This window comes from Bombus bifarius, unplaced genomic scaffold, assembly GCF_011952205.1.
Source record: "Bombus bifarius isolate JDL3187 unplaced genomic scaffold, Bbif_JDL3187 scf7180000007977, whole genome shotgun sequence".
Lineage (NCBI taxonomy): Eukaryota > Metazoa > Arthropoda > Insecta > Hymenoptera > Apidae > Bombus > Bombus bifarius.
In genome coordinates this window covers 3,103,208-3,122,826 of record NW_022884362.1, presented here as the reverse complement: position 1 = coordinate 3,122,826, position 19,619 = coordinate 3,103,208, and the positions used below count along the sequence as shown (strand labels likewise).

Genomic DNA, 19,619 nt, shown 5'->3' with positions numbered 1-19,619 from the left:
AAAAGTAGTTGGATTTCCAGAAGTTAAGCGCATATTAATAGCCATTTTGTGTCTAACAAGTTTCACGTAACGAACATTCAGATGCTTCCATACTGTTGGGAATCGTAAAGAGTTCTCGTCGCTTATAGCTCATAGCTCTGAAACACAATCGCTTTATTTCGGCTTGACTAAATTTGCCGCTTCCAACTCACTCGTTTGCTAGACAGTTATGTTTACGCACGGCGAAACTTACGAAACTTAACTAAATTAACTAGTTAACGAGTAGATTATGCACACGACATTTAACTGCCAACTCTCACAGCAGGTAGACTTACAGTTTTCCATAGTAAACTACGAAGTAGACTGCGGAACATCTCTTAAGTTCAAATATAGAGTTCTGCACTATTACCTTGGTTTAATGAAATAAGCTTAAACGAAACGCGATTGCCTTAGAACGTGAACAGTACATACATTGTGAATTGAATATCCTGAAACACTGATTTTCTATAATTATATGTTGTAGAACTTATTAATACTATAGATAGATATTATGTAAATCGAACGATATCACTTAAGGAACTTTCATTTATATACCCATACATGCACTCGATGTATTTTAAAATTAAAAATGAAGTGTAATGTTTATACTAATGATAAATGTCAAATAAAAGTTACGAACGATGTGATGCTGTTCATGGAAGAATCTCATAATTTATCAAATAGATAATATTGCTACAAATTAGAATTTCACTTTATTCAATATGACAATATAATTTGTGTACTCTAACACAAAATAATCAATTCTGATCTTGAAATCTGTGGATAATTTAAAAGAACAAAACATATCGTTTAAACAATAAAATAAATAAGATTCTGTAACAATAATATTGATATAAATAGAAACTTTCTTATCCATTTCTCTCGCGTTTCAATATATATTTCGTGAAAAAGCCATTGCTACGTTATTATTATACTCCACATTAAATTACTTCAAATTTGTTTTATTATTTGAATTGTATACTCCGGTATAGCAGTAATAGGGAAGAAATATGATAGTGGCAGAAAGAGGAAAAAAATGTAACTGTCGCCATACGCGCACTAGTGACAAAACTGTCGCTTCAATACTTATATTTGTAATATATGGCGTTAGTAGAAGGAGGAGAAATTGAAATTTTGATTGATGCCAGCGAGAAAGACAACTTGTCGCTAGTACGTGCATAACCTAATAGTTATACGATAGTTTCATGAAATAGTTCTGCGAAATTTTTAAATTTAAGATGTCACGAACCTAGCAAAATTCGAACACGATTTATTTTTTGTTGCATGAGATATCTAGATGCAATATCGAAGTCCATGCAATCACGTATGATTTATATTGTTATTCTAAATATTCGAACATACATACGCTCGTACAAGAATGAATGCGATATCGAAAGATTGACAACTGTGTATCCGGAAAATTGGTTGTCCATTTTATTCGATCCGAGAGATAAGCACAAAGGGAGGTGATAAAAACCAAACGTAACAAAATAAACAAATAAGAGAGAGCGTTGATGTGTTATAACAAATAAATGGCTGATAGTGGCAACCTATTGACCCAAATAGGGTCGATGATATTGATTAGTCACCGCATGTTTGTCCCACGGCAGTCAAACACGATCCCTTCTGTACTCTATATTTCTCCTAACGTACAATACCTGCCACCCCTCGTACTTCCATTTCTCTAATAATCTGTCCCTCTTTGTTTCGATTTTGCACAACCTTCTCGTATTGCTTTCGTCTATGTCGTATTCTCATCGCGAAGTTTTCGAGCATCTTCCCTATACCCTTTTTCGTATAGTCGGGCAACGAAATTGAATTTATGGCTTTATTTTCCTCGTTCGTGGACAATATCTACCGCAGATTGCTCTACGTGAAGCGCGATTCACGATATTATAGCGAAATAATGGAACCCTTGCGTCTCCTTTCATGTCATTCACGTGGAAACAAGAAAATGCCATGAAACGAATTCTAACCGAAACTTTAATACGCTTCAAAGTTCGTAAAACATATTTTCCAGAAGGACAACAAGGCAATGATTTCACGACCCATGCTTTTTTATCGATCGTTTTGCGATATCAACGAGAATTTTTTGCTTTCGGATGAGTCTACAGAAAGTTTTAAGTACCTCCGACGTTTACAAGTTCAAAGCGCGTTCATTTCGAAGTAATTAATTAAATGCTCAATGAGGAAAAGGACTCCTCATTAAAATTGCTACTTTGAAGTTGCAAGTAAGAAAAGTACAGGGGTTTCAAGTACGGAATCACCGTTGAAATTGCCTGCAATCTTAAAATATCAAGAAAACTATTCTGATTAATAATGATGTGTCTCTTAAATATTTCGAAATCTTCTTAATAAGCGAATACAAATTAAATATAATTAATGTATCTACCATAGAGTCCCAATTCGTCTTTCTCTCAATCCGAATACATATATAAAATTTTATGTATATTAATTATCAATAGAATAAGGAAGGAACGTCCTATGTTTTTAAAAAATAAGAAAAAAAGCTCTACATATATGTACTCTTAAATTTATGATATTGAATCAATCTAAATGACAATAAATTAAAAATATTGTACATATATTGCTGTATAAATCTGAAATTTATCAATTTACTTAGCACTAACGATGTAAAATACATCAATTGTATATTTTTGAATTTGTCTATTAATTAAATATAATGACAACTTTTATTTATCACACTTTAACAATAAGATAATATGAGAGTCAAACATTTCTAAACGTTATAATTAATATATTGCTTAGAATCTTATAACTTTCATATAATGATGCTCTGTTCGTATTTAATACAACGTTCATAATTGATTACTGAATATCTTGTACTAGACACTAAACTTTACATACATATATACATATTTAATGATAAGCTCTGCATAAATTCTTAATTAAGACTTTAAGCTAACATAATAGCTTTAGCTTTATCTAATTACTAAGCAAGTTCATTTAACTTTAATTATTTTTTACCCATTTATCTAAAATTTTCTTAATTAAAATAAAAATCTAACGATTCGAAATCTAGATACATACATACATAGAAAGATGTAATCTTTATTTTTATGAAAATACAAGAAGGAGCGGCAGATTATGGATAACCTCTAAATAAATTAATCGAAGAGCAAATATTTTCGCAAATGACATAATGTTTCTAGAAAACATTATAAAATTATAGAAATTCATTTATTAAACAAATATATATTTCGTATTAAATTTGAATATATGTAACCGTTACACATTTACCTTTTATGTAGTTTAATTTCTTAAACTATATTATCATTTTTTACTAAATAATTATCTCTTAAATTGATAAATAATTTGTACTTACCGAAGGTGTTCCTTCTTCTGTTACTGCAAATAATAAAAAAGTATTTGTACATTTCTATCAAATAAGTTATTATATTGTTGTCAAGAAATCGCAATTATTCATTCTTAGTTCAGTAGGAATCGAAAGCACTCTATCGGCCAATTTCGTAAAAGCATAGGAAACATTTTCCCGCGCATTTCTCATTACCTGTTGCGCGTTTGACGTGTCCGTGCTTGTAATTATTTTTGTACTTATTAAGTGTAGTGAGTGTTTTAATTGGTAGCGATAAGTGGCAATGATTACGTTAGTCCAGACTTTCACTACGCACGTGAGTGTTAATAATGACATTGTTAATAACTTATTTTATTCTGTTTTCGTTAACAAACCAAAGTTAACCTCAAATGCCATGCACGCCGGTTATTAGTATCTCGTGCGAATAGACATAAAAAACACAATTATGGTGATTTTAAACTATGGTTAATTATAGTAAATAAGGTTAAACTATGGTATTGTTTCACGTATTAATTAAAAAAACAGCATTGGTTTGCTTATAATATTGATTTACTGAATATGTGATAAAAGTAAAATATGTTTAAGATTCATAAATTTAATTAAAGATATCCATAGAAATTAATGTTATTAGTACAAAATTTAAAATACTGATTTATAACATTTACATTTATTACAATTATGGGATTGTAATTATTTGACAATATTTTGGTTATTTCAGTAATAAAGCTATAGTGTCATTTTAATAGTTCTAATATATCGTTTATTGCAGGTGATCTAAAAATTCACTTGAATAATAATGTTTAGAATTCAATAGAAAGGAATATATACATACTTTCTAATCCATTATAAATAAAATCATGTCAGATTACCTATCTACTGAACTTGCAGCTACGTGCGCTGCACTTGGTTATTATGATGGATCCAAGTATCATTTAGACAATTACTGTTTAGGTAAAAGTAGTTGTTACTTTTTTATGTGTGTCTTGTATACTAAATATTCATGAGTTAGTCAAAACTTAATTCATCGATACAAAGAAATATTATTAAAGTTATTAATTTCATAATAGATGTTATAAAGGATCTTATCAAATATTTAAGAAGAGACGATGAATCTCATACTGTACGTCAGTTTCTTGGTCAAACAAAAGTACTTCAAACTGATCTTATAAAAATTTTTGTTGACCATTACGATAAACTTGAACTTTGGGATGTATTACTAAGGCAAGTAATAAATTATTCAAAATATATTTTGTAACTTGCTATATATTATTTCACTCTAATAACATCTGATTTAATTAGGTTAATTATTAATATAACAAGTCCAGTTGTGCTGCTTTTTAATGAACAAATTCCTACTGACATAATGCAACGTACTATATACCTTAAACTAGTTGCATATACACAGTCATATAAAGTAGCTTTAATTGATGGACGTATATGGACAATACTTAGTAATCGTTTAAGTAAAATTCTTAAACTAGTAAGTTTATTAAGTTTGTAGATTTTATATGTATATTTAGAAATAAAGAAACAATATAATCCCTTTGTTCTTATAGGATAATGTAGAAAGGGGGGAAGAAAACGAAATGGTCATTGAAAGGATACTTATTTTTATTAGAAATGTTTTGCAAATTCTCCCAGATGAAAATGAAAAACGTGTTGATAATGATGCTACAGTTCATGATGAGGTATGATATTGAATGTAGGATTGCATAAGAATATATTTTTATATACTCTCTGCTCATTAGGTTTTATATGCACTTAATACATCAGGAATTGTTGATTTGTTAGTATTTATTGCTAGTAACAGAAGTGAACAACAATATCATTTGCAAGTTTTAGAGGTATGTGCTCGATTATATTAAAATGTGGTTATATTGTTTCAAACGTTTTATTTTTTCTCCGAAATAATTTAACTTTTAATAATTACTCATGTCTTATATACGTTGCATATTATTAGATTATATCGTTAATGCTTCGCGATCAAAGTGCGAGTGAATTAGCGAGGTCCGGCTTGCAACGTAGTCTTAGCGAAAAAGAAAAGGATGAAGAAACACTTTTAGCAGCTCGACTCAAAGAAAAGGAGAAAAAGATAGAAAGAGTGAGAAAATATGCAGAAGCTAGGTAAGTTTAATTAACTCTATTCTCTAATATTATTCTTTATTCTCTCTCTCTCTCTATATATATATTTTTTTTTTACTTTTTTATTTGTTTCAATTTTTATGCAATAAAAACAGTTTATTCTTCATTTACGTATTTAGATAGTTTTAAAAAGTATGTTAAAGGACTAGATAAAAGAAAATAATAATATTCATACTCTTCTAGTTAATCTGTCTATAGTTTATTTAATACATCGAAACAATTTTGAAGATATTGCTTGTGAATATTTCGTTTTAGTAAGTGATTATATTTACAACTAAGTTATTGTAAATCAAGCATTTACGAACATAGTATGTTATTTTTTTTATTATTTTAAATATTGAAAACTGATCGTTTCTATATGTAAGGTGTAAATAGTAGGTTTTATTGCAAATTGTATAAACATATTACAATTATTTACACATAAATTTAATTACACATTTCACTGAATATCCATGGCTCGGACGACAAGTTATTTTAACATACTTATAAGAAAATTGAGCACGAATAATATTGTGAATATAACAGGATAAACAGACGATTAATACCACTTAAGGGACATTGTTAAGGAAACATAATTTATTCCTAGTACTACATATGTAATAAACCTGACCCACTTTTTAAAGTAAGACCACGCACCATTTGAATAGATGCTTTTACCCACTTGTTGGGGAGTGCACGTGTTTTATTCTTGTGTCGTGCATTATTCACATCTTTTTGCTATGTTCCCCTATTTTCCGTAGAAAGCTTTTTGCAACTTGAAAAGAAATCAAAGGAGGTAGAGAGATTGATCTTTTCTCTCACACCCTATGAATCGATGGACAATGCTATCACAAGCGACAAAATGGCACCGTCCAAAACAGGATTTTATGTTCAATATTTCAAAGATAAAAGCTTTAAAAAATAGCAAAATTGAAAAATGTATCATTGATTTAGAACGTATTTAATCAAAATTAGTAAAAATTAGATATCAGAAATTTTATAAAATTTAAATATTTCAGATGGTTATTTGTAATTTTTTAGAAACTTGAATTTTTCTAATATTTATCAAGTATTCACATATTCACATCTTTCTTTAAATAAACAATAAATAAATTTATTTTCAATATTTCTAGTTCAGTCTCTGATTTTGTTAATGCTTAAATCATGTATCTATTGTAGTTGATATAATGAACCGATTACACAAGAATAATAAAAACAAGAAATCGAAGACGATTCTCTGCCGCAAATAAATGTGCGAGGAAGAAAATGCATCTTCCTCGTTTAGCAAACTACCTGCTAGTGACAGCCGCCTTCCGTACTATTGATTAGATTTTCAGAAGTCATACATAAAATTGATGGGATTTTTTTTGGGGGTGGGTTTTTTTTTGAGTAATAGGTTCTTTTTTATATCAAACAATTTACTTCGTTTTACTTATAATCAGGTATACGTAACAATCTTTTCGTTAATTATCTAATAATATGTTTAGACATTCACATTTTGGTGGAACTTACGTTGTGCAAAATATGAAAGCCATTGGAGAAAATCAGCTATTATGTCACAAACCATACCAGAAGATCGAGGCATTAAACTTCGGCCAAGATAAGGTAATTACTGCAGCCGTTATTGATATGAAACGATTCTGTTATGGTTTTCATTTCCTTTTTTTGTTTCTGTTTCCAAATAAAGGAAATAAACGTCAAACCAGAAAATGGTCAATTCAATTAATCTTTGGTTTCCAACGGTAGCTCTCATTAATGAATAAGTAGGAATGAAGGCTGGGTGGATTTGAATGAAAATACGGTTGTTAATTAAGGCTATCCTCGCGTAATTAGAACTGGCTCCTTGCTTAATGGTGCTGAAACATTTAAAACTAGGTCAGTGCTCTTTTCGCGGACGTTTCTCCTCCTTTTCTCTTGTCTCTTGTGTCCCGCTCGACTATAAAACGATCCTTTTCCTTCTTACATCGTTATTACCGTTTCCTTCGCAGAACATCCGTATTTGAAGACAAACTTTTCCTAGCTTGTTTTTTCGTAGCTCGTTTCATTATGAATTGTTATAAATCTACTGGGTCACATGCCTGACGGCTATCTCGAATTGAGGCGATCAGTGACTTCTGCCATATCTTTTATGGAATTCCACCAGTTTCTTTCCCTTGATCCCTTCCCTTCTCTGATCCCTTCTAAATTGTTATATAGAAACAATGAAAAGCATAAAGTCTATGTCATCTATTAAACGAAGTTGTATTCTATAGATTATTTCGCTAATCTTTTGTAATAAAGGTTACAAAATGTGATTTTATTATAACTTTAGATTAAAAAGAAGTTTTTCCGTTATAAATATACAACAAAATGTTAAGTTTAGTTTAACAGAGTGGTTAGAAGTTTAATATAACGGGCAATTTATTTTTTGTTTCTATAATATAATTTTGATTAGGATATAATGGATTTTTACAATGTAACAATCACCAAGACTTTTTAGACGCTTTTGATAATTTGAAAAAGAATGTTCTGAGCAAAAGTTCAGTACTTAATTGATAACAAACTGCAATACAAAAGAATTGTTCAGTAAAACCTGGGGTACTTCCACTGTTTGAAAATAGTCGTTTCACTTTTTAAGTATCTAGATAACAAATTTTGTTGATTTCTTTTTATATTGTAGCTTGCCGTTGGTTCAGTATCAATTAAATTTTATCTAGAACATTTTTTGTCAACTTATCTAAACGTCTAAAGAATTGTGGTGACAATTTTATTGCGTTGAATACCCTGTTTATCTTTCTTTATTGATGTAATATAAAATATTGGATACAGAACAATACATTGTTAAATGTAGTGTTTAGTGCAGTATTTTCCAGTATTTAGTATTTAGTATTAGCGCAATAAGATATATTCGTTACATTATCATCAATTTAAAAAGGATTATACTGGTACGATAAAACATTTGTGATGAAGTTTGTTTTCAGACAGTCAAATATTTAATACACATGTTTTCAATTCTTTCTTGTCGATCCTGAATAAAACGTATAATATCTATGTAATTAATAATAATGATAAGTATATAGATCTGTGTAACATAATTTTAAATACATAATAATAATAGTGTATATTTTGATTTCAATGCTACATAGAAAAAAGTGTCAAAACCGAAAAACAAACGTCCCATGTGGGATCCAAGGGGTGAACGTACATCTGCATTGAGTGTGAGGCTCATTTTGAAAGAATTTTGTATAGAATTCTTGAATGCTGCTTACAACCCCGTAATGAAATACGCAAAGTCCTGTATAGTCAGCGGAGCTCAAACCAATCAATCTGAAACAACTTGTTACTTATGGGCCTTGCGTTTTTTCATGGAGTTCAACCGCCATTACAAGTTTGAAGTAAAATATGTGAGGTAAGTCGGTGGAATTTCCTTATTTCGTAATAAAAGAAGGTACATTTTCAGAGAATAAACGTTGAAGAAAGGAAACAGAGATAGTTTTCGAACTCGTTTTACGCATCGTCGCTCTCTTTAGATTCTTGTCTTTGAGAAACATTTTCTAGCTATTTTCAGTGCAAGCGCCTTTACGTGCTCTGCTTTAAGCAACATGTATTGTTGGGATTTAAATTTTCCTTCCAACCAGTGCTCGTTGAACACTCATTATCATTCGAAGCATGTAGAAATGTTAGCAATTTGTGATCTCACACGTACATACATACATATGACGTTTTTCTTATTATTTAAAGTTTGTTTTTAAGAATTTATCAAAAATTAGAGACTAATGTATCGTTGTATTTTGTTGTATGTTTGTATGTTTGGTTTTTTCTACTAATTTATCAACAGCGAAACAATATCCACGGAAGTATTTCATTTAGTACAAAGACAAATGGATCATTATTACGAGATGATAATTACTGACAAAAAGAGAATTCCCCTTTGGTCTCGTAGATTACATTTAGCATTGAAAGCGTATCAGGTGAGGAACCGAGTATTGATATTTGTTTTCGTTTGATAGATGCATGGAACGAAATATGTTTTTTCTTTTTGTTATTATAGGAACTTCTGTACACTCTAATGGCAATGGATCAAAGTACAGATCGTGGTGTTAGAGAATCCAGCAAGGTTATTAAGAGTAACGTGTTTTATGTTCCGGAATATCGGGAAACGATTCTTTCTCTCCTTCTCTGTTTCGACGAGGTTAAAATGTCTCGGTTCGTATAAAAGATTCTCTGTAACATAACATGAATTTTAATGTTGCTAAATGATAAAAGTATTTCAAACATTGAGATGAAACAGATCTGTATTTAATAAAATTTAAGTGATTAGATAATGAAATTTTTAACAAACATTTTTGGCACAATCAATATTCAATTAATATCATAAATTACACACGAGCGAATTCTGCTCTGTCATGAAAAATTTATCATCTAATTTGTATATTAATAAACAGTTCCGTTATTGAATGCTCGGAATATGTATTTGTTTTTTCATCACATATTACTGTTATTAAATGATACAATTATGGGAAACATTTATTAAAAGAAGTAATGCTATTATAATAATCTCCAAAATGTAATGTTAAAAGATGATTAAAAGATGAACAAACTTGTTACACAAGTAATAATTCAAAATTTTTTCTTTCATATAAAGATTCAGAAATTGTTAGTTTAAGTCGGAAAGATAAATGTTTAATGCTTTCTCAGGGATTTTAAATATCCTATAGCGAAAATTAATGATGTAATTTACTTGTGAAATATTTAGTTAGTTTTACTATTTCATGTTCTGGGTATCTGTTTATCGGGCAGATAGGAGTGGAAAATGAAAAACTGTTTGCTAAAAGTTTTATCTACTGCAGACAGATTGATTCACTTTCAAATCAATCGGCTCGAACAACGAGGGAGCTATTTCTCGTACTTTCTTGCTTCTTTTCGACTGCACCCCCTTCCATTGCGTCCTCCCCTCGCTCTTGTCTGGTCCTCCTCTTTTCTTTTTCGCTTCTTGCTGGAATAAACAACTTCTATCGACCTTCCGGCCGGCGAAATGGGAAAAGACGACGGCCGTTCAACTTTTCGTGAGTTTGACGGGTTTTCCACTACGGAAATGTAAGGTCGGAGCACCATACCGCGATATCGTCGTTACTTTGACGTCTTAGTGACGCTGACGAAAACAAGACTTGACGGGTGCAGCAAACTTCGTTGCTGATGTTACGACTTGCAAACTGTACATACAACAGAACTGTATTAATTTCACAGCGGGTATTGTTTCATTTGAAGCGACGCGACGTTTCGAATGAGAATCTTATTGAACTGTAAGTATTTAAGTATAATTGGGAGGTGAATAAATAGGTATAAATTGATACGTAGATATTATTACATTTTAATACTCAATATACCTACGTATATGTGTATAATACATAAATAAAACTTCGTAATTTTTTTTAATGAAATAAATTGTAAAAACTCTATTCTTTTTTTTAATTTTTCACACTTCATTTAATTTTTAATTAGCCCTGTATGTATTAAGTGAAACGTTTTTATTTTTTTTTAGACAATATTTGATTGATCTCACTACAACAGCACACATCTTCTTAAAAATGTTGAGCAATTATTGTGGGAGAAATAAACGTAGTGTAATAGTCCAGAAAGTGAAACCAACACGACACAAAAGAACAAATAAAAAAAGTAAGAAACGAAATATTATTTCCTCTCAATTTAAATAAGGACATGCTTTCTAATATCAAACGTGAATAGAAGCTGTACAGAAAGAACAACCTCCGGTTCGAAGCTTAGAAGAACGTTGGGACGAAGTTAGTTCCCAGCTATCCATTGTAATGCAAGAAGGAACGATACCGCAAGTTATACCATTTGATGCAACGTTAGATGTACCTATAGATGATCAGAAGTATGTTTATGTTACTTTATTCGATTATAACGATATTGGCAAATTGAAGTTGAATGCAAAGAATACTCTTATTATGTCATGTTGATTGTTTCCTTGGTTTCAGAGTTGATGCAATGAAGAGGGTCCAAAAGTTACTACGGTCGAAGGATCTGGAGCAAGCTATTGGACTTATTCGTGCAGCAAGGTAAGTGCACTATTTGTTTTGAACAGTAATTCTATGAAAATTGTTGCGTATTTTTAAAGATCATCTCATAGAATAATTAGTATTTATTTTATGAACTGATCCTGATATGAATGTGACATGTTAAAATAAGTGTCACTGTTATCGATTAATATTCTTCCTACTGTCGTTTGTTTAAAATAATACTTACTTGAATATGATTATCAGTTCAAATTATTGAAATTATGAATAGAGAACAACATGAATGAAGCATGAATTTAAAAACTAAATTAATATATTAATGATAAATAATAATAATAATCCATCTTGTACTTTAATTTGCATATTTTTACGTATATATTTTTGTATAGGAAAAAATTAGAAAAAATAAAAAATAGTAATTAAAATCTTAACGTTTTATTAGTGACATAAATATTTGTGATTGTAATTATTTAACACGTTGTCTTTAAAATTTGACACTTAGAAGAAATTTGGTGACTCTTTAATGTAGCATTAACATTTGTGCGATTGTGGTAGTATAGATTTCATTACTTCTGTTATCTTTAGTGAATATATATATAGGAAAATTGTAGTACAAAATATGGAGGAATGTTTTTATTAACAAAGAGATTCGATATTATCACGTCCTTCTTGTTGGTATGTGGCATGCCTTGCGAATATACAATCTTTTTGCCACAAAAATCTACGAGCGTGCTAAAAAAGTGATTAAAGTTTGGCCTATTTCACGCCGTCGCGTCAAGGTATTCGATCAATTTCCATGACGCCCTGCCTCTAGGGAGTAACTTCTTGATGTGCGCGCGATATGCATATTAGTGAAAGTAACTTTCTCGTCTTCCATTTGTCAAATAAAATAATCTCAGTATATTTAAACTGTTATTTCATAGCCTGGAGTTAATTGATCTGTCCGAAATTTTATTTATAATGAAATCTTTCTTTCTTATGTGGAAAAGCTTTTGATTGACAATTTACAGTTAACCATCACTCATTTCTTGCAACTTATTACAAATCGATGAATAAACATTAGCTTAAGAGATTTTAGTATATTCATCATTCGTCATTTATTTAGTATATTCAATCAAATATTGCAGCCTGAACAATAATTTAATATGAAATAATGGTAATGTATTTGTAATACATTGTATTTCAATAAAGTATAATGAGTCAGATTTAATATAATATATTGTACTACAGTGTTTGTAGAAATTAGAGTTAATATTATAAATAGTAGAAGTTAAAGAATTAATATTGATTCCTTTTTTATGGTGTGTTTACATTCATAATTTTAATAGCCCAATTGACTTCAGCATATGAAGTACCTCTTCAATCGCATTAAAGGGATTAATTTCATTTCACAAATATAAGGCGGCGTGGTTAGTTCCGCCAACATATCGCGCTAGAAGTTCCTAGTTATTGCACACCATGCAACGATCTTGGATATCGTCGTACCGTGAGATAAACTTTTAATCACCTCTGGAACAACTTAAGCCTTTAAACACCTTTTTAATACATTGACAGTTTGTTGTGTTAAAGACAAAAATCGTGTACGTGTTATCTGGGATACATATTATGCATAATACATATTAAGACATAACAAAATTTGATCTTTCTTTGTAAGAGCTGTGATATGCATCATTTAAGGTACATGTTCATGACATATATAGATATAAATTGTCTTTAATTTAGTCGCTTATTTTAGCCATTGTTTTTTATGAATTTAAGAACTATCTTATACATATGTATTATCATATCTTATAAAATTCATTTGTATTGCGTAAGTTGTCTTTTTTAAAGCAATAATGTTATTAATAGTATTACAAATTTTAGTTATATTTGTGAATAAGCAGAGAACAAATTTATGGGTTAAGATATTAAACAAAATCTGTTGAAAACTAGAGAGTTCGTATACCATTCTATTCTCTATCTCAAGAATTTTCTCCTGAATAATTTTATAATAATTAATAATATCTTGTGAAACAGGGTTTGATATCATCCTATATCAATATTATTGAATGTAAACATGTATGTAATTACAATTTACATGGCTGTAATTAATCACATCGATATTTATTCATAATGTACATACTATTGCATAGTAATGAGTTTCCCTATATGTCAATTTTATATTGCGTAATTTACTCACAGGAATAGCTTAATTATTATCGATTTTAGACAAATCGCTAGAATGAAAAGCTGATAAAGTTACGGAAAGTATTTAATTGCATTGCTGTCTTTCATGCTTAACCTGCGAATACAAAAAGCGATTTTTTCACTCCATTTGATGTGGATATGAACAATGCTCAGGGCTAAAAATGTCATTTATGCGAAGAGATGAATAAGAGCCACTGAGCTGAAAATAGCATTCAGGTTGATGACAGGTCACACGCGGCGAAATTTCTTCGCATTTGACTCATAGCATCTCTGTGGTCGACCAATCATTGATTTATATGCCGTAAGCCAGAGGCGAGAGTTTCCCAATGTATTCAACAAAATGGTTTTCGGTTTTCTTGCTAATCTCTACCTTTTTCGTGGTTGAGTATAAAATATACGTTACAGCTATATTGAGCTGAGTGGTTCGGAACATCTGTAATATTGTATAGACACGTAGGTGGTTTGCTAAAGTTTTATTTTGCCAAAGTTGCGACATGCTAAATGTACTGTGTGTGGGAATTAATAATTAACTTAAACGATCGTAGTTCCCTTAGTGATAATTATTTCTTACGCTTTAAACTTGCCACTTGTAAGTATTCAGACATTTCAGTTATGCATTCCTTTATTTTCGTTCAACTGACTAAATGAATTCTTTGTTGAATGGAGGAAGAAGATATGCCATATTAACTTCATGCAACATGTCGGTAGTACTTTTTAAGAACAAGATATCGAATATGCAAGGAATCGAATGTATTCAGTACTGAAAGCTCGTGTTAGTGACTGTCGCTCATTTAATCGAAGTGTTTATATTAAATTATTCAGAGAGGTCTGTTTCATGGAAACATTTGATTTTTTCAGCGTTCGTTTTCTTTAGAAGCCTGGGCCAATTAATTGGCTAGCTGGCAAGTGTTTACTCTTCCACTGATATTTACATTGCATTAAATCTGAAAGGGATGGTCCGTTCTTGAAATATGTCAATGCATGTTGGTTCATCTCAATGAGTCCTAAGCGGTACTGAACCCTGTCCCTTTGAAGTGTTCTGCCTCTAAATATACTCACGAGTCTTTTCCCTTCGTTAAGTTGTTTCTCCATTCCGTTCCATCGATCCTTCTGGCTGGTAGCCTTAATCGCCGCTTCGATGGTTTCGCGGGAGCAGTATACTTTGGAGATGAACTCGTTGACGCGAAAATGAGTTCTTTGCATTCACTTCGCCTTCAAAGAGTTTCATTTTTATAACAGTGCGTCAGTTATATCTATTCTTACAATTAATTGCTAGATTAATACCTCTTTTGTCGATGAACTCGTTGATGCGGAAACGAGTTCTTTGTATTCACGTTGCGTACAAAGGGTTTCTTTTTTATAACAGTACGCCGGTTATAAGTCTATTTTTACAATTAGTTACTAGATTAATAACATTTTTGTCGAATACGATATTCATCTATCCTGTGTGTATTGCATTTCATGGCAAGTTACCCTCTAATTAACTTTGTAATATATATTTAGCTAAAAGGATTTTCAATTACGCAGTTCTTTCTGATCTTAAAATTACTTCAAGACACGTTGAAGAAGTATCTTAATTTCAGTGAATGAGATTTCGTGCAAGTTAAAGAGCTTTCGTTGCAGTTAACACACGTCTCAAAGGCACTAGAGTAAAATTGCCGAAACAAAAAACTGCTTCATCGTGAGCGGTCTTTCTCGTAAAGCTAGGGAGTTATAGCCCTTCCTACAGATTTTTCTTTAGGCGGTATCATCACCGCAGTACTTCTACGTAGTACTTTAGGAGATTGTTCGTAATATTCCATCGTCCATTTTATGGGGTAAGCTTTGCCATAGCCGGTACACAATGGAAGCTTCTGGTTCATGCCGACCTTGTGCATACAACGGGATAAAAGGAAGCAGCAGACTGTTGACTATGTAGCATATAGAGGTAGGCTCGGAATAAGAGATATTAATAACACATTTCTGATAATCTGGTGGTATTACGGTAAACAGTATAATGCTTTGAATTTCCTTTTATTCGTATATCTACGTAGCGCAGGTACAGCTTGCCCTTGAGAAGCATGGAGAGTTTCCAGTGATCGTGTTCCGTTTGCCTAGCAAATACTCTCGTCGTTTAGATACTGACTCAAATCCTCTAATTTTCTACTTACACCATCTGCATCGGTGCCACCGGCAAAGTGTGCTGACTTTGGTTCAGGCTTGGATAACTCAAAGTCGCAGGATAATTAAGGAGAAGAAGCGTAGCTTTTAGCCCTTTTCGTGTTAAACGAGGAGGAGTAAGGCGAATAATCAACGGTCTTATTTGCGTCTTAAAAGTTGGAGTTTTCTTTGGTTTGAAGGGTAGATTCTACCGCTGTAATTAGAAGCAAATGAAAATTGCCAAATTAGATACATGGATGAAATTACAATGTTCACCTAATTTGCATTGCATTTTTCAAATTAAAACATTGCCGGATTATTATTTTGAGAATTTTGTTACGATTTTATTTGATTAAAAATGTAATATAATGGTCGTAGAATATGCTTTTTATTGATAATCGTCTAGATTTATAGGATGATACTATCTGTAGTATTTTTGGATCGATTCTTTGTTATATACATCTTTCTTATTGTTCTAAATTAGGGATTTAGCAATTTGTAATTATGTTACGAGCGATTCGAGCCTTGAATAACTTAATTTCAAGCATTTTTCGATTTCGAATTGAACAAAGCCAATCTACCTCCGATAAGTTGTGCTATTCTGACCTCGAACTAAGAGATGAACCTGGTCTTGAATGTTCGAGTGTCAAGGACGAAAATTGACGCGTTGAAATTATTCGTTCCGTGTCTGGCAAAGGAGGTAGTTCGGACGATGGGATTGGGAGGTTGGTTGAGGCGCGTCTGAGAGATTCCATTGTCGCGGGACTTCAAATCGGGGGATAATGGGGATTGTATGGTACTGGATTTCTATTCAGACAGCCAGCAGCAGCGACCCCATACGAGCCACTTCTTCTGCCCTGGGGACAGCACGTAACCTCCCTTCTCTCCTCGACTCCCTCCTTCTGCATCTTCACCCTTTTCCTACCCGCTTATTGGATTCTCCCTCCAAGTCAGGGATTTTGCACTCTCGAAAGTAGCCAGACTTTCCTGACTTGCGGCTTGACATGCTCCATAAACGGATTAGGTTTTGTTGTAGGGAAAATGAGATGTGTTTTGCAATACGTTTTTGGCAATGCGTACATGACAGTGTTCATAGATGTTAATGCTTGTACATTGTGTTTCTTTATTAGTCCTTGTATTATGTAGAAGAAGTGGAGATATTGACGAAGACAATTTTAAGTAGCCAATGCTATTTTTTAATATAGTTGCCGGAAAAGATAATTCTTTTATGGAAAGGAAAATTCTTTTATGTAGATTTGTGTAACTAAATAGATAATTTAATATTAATAATTATGCGATTGTTTTTCGGTAAAATAAATAGCACGGAATGATTAAGACCACTAATACTAACTGTATAAGAATTATCTTCTTTATATTGTATCGTACAATCTATACTGTAACAAGCAACTCGAATAAGGAGAGTGCAAGCCCCGGAGAATGCTGATTTGTCTAAGCTCGCATAATGACAGTACCATTCATTGGTATTATTATGGTAACATGATAAGCTGGAATTCTGAAACAGGGTAGCTATATTTATCGGGCAAATAGTGTGCCACTATGCACGTCTACTTCTAACGTCGACTTCGTTGTCCAATCACGTTTCGTCGTCTCTAGCGTTCTCTTTGATGATACTCTCCTTTCAGAATATTTCTACGTGCAGCAGTTTTTTAATGAAAATTCAAGGCAGGCGAAGACTTCCTGAAAAGCCAGCCACCATCTAGCACAGGGTTAGGAATCTTCCGCCATTAACTACACCCTTTTTCATGAGTGTTCCGTCAAGGTGAAGGCGTGATTTTAGCTTTGTCCTCTGGTCACGTACAAGGACTTTCCCCTTTCCTTGATGCTTTTGGATTCTCACAGGGAATAGAACTTTCGTAAAACGGACAGGTTCTCTCTCTCGCTCTCTCTGTTCCTGACTCTTATGTTTTATGAAGGACGATCTTCATGCGGAGCAATTAGTATTTCCTCCACCCTGTTTACTGAAGGCAGTATGTAGCTTTGTTTCGTGTAGCTCATCTTCAAATTAAGCTTACCAGTCCGTTTTATTACTCATATTTAACAAGCCTGCTTTTGAAATGTCAATTCCTATCTCTTGCTTCCTTTCCTTCTTAGTGGATCTACAAGTAACGAAAGAAAATTTTGAACATCGTTTTCTATTGAGATTTGCATTGAACGAAAACATCTATGAGATAGTGTTTTTTTCTAAGATAAGCTTGGAGAATAAATTCAATGAAATTTGAGTGGATCGCGAAGCAGCTGTGCCATCGTCTCCCTGAGAATCTTTCTTCGTACGGTTTTTTATTCATTTTCCACGCTCGGGGCTGACTTCACCACCTTCTACCTCTGGATATTTTAGAACACAGGCACTTCGTGGACGTTATGCATGTATGTACACCGACGACGACGATGGCCGAAGGTAGATGGAAGAATAGAGGGTTGGGCGTGAACACTTGACGTAAGCAGCCGGATGTTGGCGTAGATCGCGGTGAGGTTCTCGTACTCGAGGGAGCCTTCTACGAGACCCATTGAGATTGCCACTCGGACCTCTTCTCCTATCTCTCCCTTACCCTTTTGCTACTTTTCATCGTCTCGTCTTCCGTGTCTTTGCTACGTATGCTACTCAAGATAATGAAACACGTCATTAAGTGTCTCGCTTTGTTCACGCTAATCTCATTCCGCAATATACGTGTTACTTCTTTTGCCACGTTCGCATAAATGTTAGAAGACCGTGTCGGGGAAGTTTTGCAGCCATGGAATATTTTTAATTTTCCATATTTACAATTTCCCCGGATAATTCTTGGAGTGTATTTTAGTTTAAAATTCAGAAGAAAGTTACATCTCGTTAGTAAAGGTCGTTTTCATGATTTGAGTTGAAATTGTATATTCTTCCATGCATTGATTTAACAATATATCTGTTTCTTTTTGTAGTAGAAAATTAACTAAATTTTCTATGAAATATATTTTCTTTGTGTGTTGTACGTATAATACAGTACGGTTCTACTTAAAAGATAGTTGCAATGTTTTATAATGCTTGAATGTCTCGCGAACCTTTAAAGCATTTGAGTATAGGCATAAGCAATATGATATTTAATAAGGGATAGAATTATCGATTCCAAACTTCTTGTTGTAATAATAAGGTAGGAATCTTGGCTGAATGTAGAAAATCATTTCGCAGGGAAGTCTGGCCCGAGAACGACAGTTTCGGAAGTGCTAATATTACGTCGGGGGAGGAGTTTCTAGCGCTACGGGAAATCTTCTTCGCAGACTTGGGCGGTGAGTAACATTTTTGCATCTGGTGTGAAGTGTTTTTGTTTGGTTTTATGTAACCATATAATATATTTGAATATATTTGAATCTGTCGATTGTTTAATAATTAAAAAATAACGAAAACTCAATAATCGTAAAATTGTCAATTTTATATCACTAACATGATCACTTTAGATTTTTTTTAAATATCACAGTAATTATTCTAAATATACATACTTACATATACATACTTAATATACATACTTAGAAACAAAATTTGTTATCATCGCGGCACGCATTTGAAAATATTTTTTAACCTTGAAACGGAGGTGAAAGCATCGTTAGTCGTAATCTCTCTTTTCCGTTTGTAGATTTTCAACAATTTTTAGCACATAGCATGATACAAATTCTTAATATACATGAGAATTTCGATCGTAGTAAATTGGTCCTCGAAAAGAAAACTTAATTCCTGGCTATCACCGTATCGCCTCGAATATCGTTTAAATTAAATTCTGCAAAATATCGCGCTAATGAGATTCTAGGAAATGAGACGA

At 32.2% G+C, this 19,619-nt stretch overlaps 1 protein-coding gene across 2 annotated transcripts; it reads left to right on the top strand.

Moving 5' to 3' along the window:
* Positions 1–4,152: 4,152 nt before the first annotated feature.
* On the top strand, positions 4,153–19,130 carry LOC117204209 (protein timeless homolog). 2 transcript variants are annotated; one of them, XM_033441399.1, is made up of 14 exons: positions 4,154–4,306; positions 4,423–4,576; positions 4,655–4,835; positions 4,912–5,043; positions 5,104–5,199; positions 5,316–5,479; positions 6,964–7,081; positions 8,602–8,864; positions 9,294–9,426; positions 9,507–9,661; positions 10,998–11,131; positions 11,201–11,351; positions 11,455–11,535; positions 18,995–19,122. In XM_033441399.1, the coding sequence occupies exons 1-14, from the start codon at positions 4,213–4,215 to the stop codon at positions 19,098–19,100; spliced, it is 1,962 nt and encodes a 653-aa protein (XP_033297290.1). In that variant the 5' UTR covers positions 4,154–4,212; the 3' UTR covers positions 19,101–19,122. The 2 variants fall into 2 exon arrangements, with proteins under 2 accessions (XP_033297291.1, XP_033297290.1); XM_033441400.1 differs by lacking the exons at positions 9,294–9,426; positions 9,507–9,661 and having other exon boundaries at positions 4,153–4,306; positions 18,995–19,130.
* The last annotated feature ends 489 nt before the right edge of the window (positions 19,131–19,619 follow it).